The sequence below is a fragment of the Octopus bimaculoides genome, chromosome 21, assembly GCF_001194135.2.
Source record: "Octopus bimaculoides isolate UCB-OBI-ISO-001 chromosome 21, ASM119413v2, whole genome shotgun sequence".
Classification (NCBI taxonomy): Eukaryota; Metazoa; Mollusca; class Cephalopoda; order Octopoda; family Octopodidae; genus Octopus; species Octopus bimaculoides.
In genome coordinates this window covers 32,444,534-32,447,021 of record NC_069001.1, presented here as the reverse complement: position 1 = coordinate 32,447,021, position 2,488 = coordinate 32,444,534, and the positions used below count along the sequence as shown (strand labels likewise).

The following is a 2,488-nucleotide window of genomic DNA, read 5'->3' as shown; positions in this document are numbered from 1 at the left end:
GTGTGCATTCTTCTAAGACTTGCAGTATTTCTTTATTATCTTTGAACACTTGTAAACTATCTGAGTCTTTCTCTCTTGTTTTTTTTCTTACAGATATTTTGTTTACATGGAGGATTATCCCCTTCAATTTGCAACTTGGACAACATTAATACTTTGTTCAGAAAACAGGAAATACCACATGAAGTACGTGTAAATTTATATTGGTTTCAAATTTTGGCACTGGGCCAGCAATTTCAGGGGTGGGGGTAAGTCAGTTACGTCGACCTCAGTATTCAATTGTTACTTATTTTATTGGCCCTTAAAGGATGAAAAGCAAAGTCAACCTTGGCAGAATTTGAACTCAGAACATAAAGACAAGCAAAATACCACTAAGAATTTTACCTGGCTTCCTAACGATTCTGCCACTTCACTGCATTCATTATCATCATCATCATCATCATCATTTGATGTCTGCTTTCCATGCTGGTATAGGTCGACAGGAGTTGGCCTGGCAGAAGACTGCATCAGACTTCTGTGTCTATTTTGGCAGGGCTTTTACAGCTGGATGCTCTTCCTAACATCCAGTGGTGGTGGTGGTGGTGGTGGCGGCGGCAGCATCAAAACAAAGACACAAATACACACGTGTATACACACTTATATATGTGATGGGCTTCTTTTTCAGTTTCCATCTACCAAATCCTCTCACATAGCTTGCTTGGCCCATGACTATAATAGAAGAAGGTACCATGCAGTGAGATTGAACTTGAGACTATGTATTTCGGAAGCATGCGTCTTAATCACATTGCCACATCTGCACATTTTTTTTCTTTTTTTCTACAACTCACTGTGGGATAGAATGAACCATACACCCATCAAAAATTCTGGAAAGGAAATGGGACTGGAGTGGTTACACTCTGAAGCATTGGTTCTCAACCAGAATCCATGTAACCCTTAGGAGTCCACATAAGATTTTGTGGTTAAAATTCATATGCAATAAATTGATTACACTTTTACAATAAAGAAAATATCTCAACAATTCTTATTTATACAATTCCTAATATCTAATTATAAAAATATATGATATTCTTGTTTTTTACATGGAATGGCTGGGAGGGCCCATCTGAGTAAAATAGGAATCAAAGGGGTTCATAGATAAAAAATGGTTCAGAACCACTGCTTTAAAGAGACCTTCAAGTAGCATTGCAAGACAAGGGTTAGACTGGCAACCCGAGGGAAAGAGAGAAGTTGGACAATCTAAGAAGACCTGGAAAGGATGTATGGAGCATGAAATGAAAGCAGTTGCTCTCTCTTGGTCTGAAATCAAGGCGGGAACCCAAGATTGCATCCACTGGCATGAAATGGTCATAGCTCTATGCTCCTTACAGAGTAAATGTAGACTAACTAATTATAATGCACTGTAAACATGAAGCTAAATATACAGAAATTCTTTTTCAGGGTCCAATGTGTGATCTTCTTTGGTCTGATCCCGGTACACACAATGGTTGGAGCCTGTCACCTCGAGGCCTTGGTTACACATTTGGCAAATGTATTTCAGAACTGTTCTGTTACTCAAATGGTCTTTCCCTCATATCTCGTGCTCACCAGTTGGCCATGGAGGTAATTATAATTTCTCTTGTTTCTTTATAGTTTGCTCTTAATTCATACAGAATATAAAATCTGAGAACTTTTGAACTTTTGTAAGGATTTTGATATTTTCAAAGTGCCACTTTTTTGTCTTACTTGTTTCAGTCATTAGATTGCAGCCTTGCTGGGTCACGTCCTTGGACAATTCCTTAGTCGAATGAATTGACCCCAGTACTTATTTTTTTAAAACCTGCAACTTAGTCTGTCGTTTGCTTTTGCTGAGCTGCCAAGTTATGAAGACGTAAAAACACACCAGCACTTGTTGTCGAGTAGTAGTGGGGGACAAACACAGACACAAAGACACATGCACACACATACACCCATATGTACAACAGGTTTCTTTCAGTTTCCATCTATCAAATCCACTCTCAAGGCTTTGGTTAGCCTGAGGCTATAGTAGAAGACACTTGCCCAAGGTGCCATGCAATAGGACTGAACCTGGAACCATATGGTTGGGAAGCCAGCTTCTTACAACACAGCCTTGCTTGTGCCTATTTTATTATTTTTTATTTTATTTTGACTAATGTCAATTATTTCATTTCTGTAATTGATTTACAAGATTCTTGAGCTGAACTTGTATGTTGAAACAGATTTTGTCATGTCTTAGGAGGGTCATTGTGCCAATAATAAACACATGCATTGGTTGTATTTCACCTTTTATTATTTATTTGTCAATAAACTATTTAATTGTTCTCTAATGAAACATCAGTTGATGATGCCTTCTGTTCTTTAATGAAACATCAGTTGATGATGCCTTCTGTTCTTTAATGAAACATCATTTGATGATGCCTTCTGTTCTTTAATGAAACATCATTTGATAATGTCCACCATTTAAGAGTTGATCAATTATTCTCTCTTTCTCCCT

At 37.7% G+C, this 2,488-nt stretch overlaps 1 protein-coding gene across 1 annotated transcript in view; it reads left to right on the top strand.

The window, feature by feature from the left end:
* Positions 1–2,488, top strand: part of LOC106882003 (serine/threonine-protein phosphatase PP2A) — a 20,211-nt gene that overhangs the window by 13,383 nt on the left and 4,340 nt on the right. The window contains exons 5-6 of the mRNA XM_052975420.1: positions 94–183; positions 1,435–1,596. Coding sequence (XP_052831380.1) covers positions 94–183; positions 1,435–1,596 — 252 coding nt within the window. The remainder of the gene's footprint in view (positions 1–93; positions 184–1,434; positions 1,597–2,488) is intronic.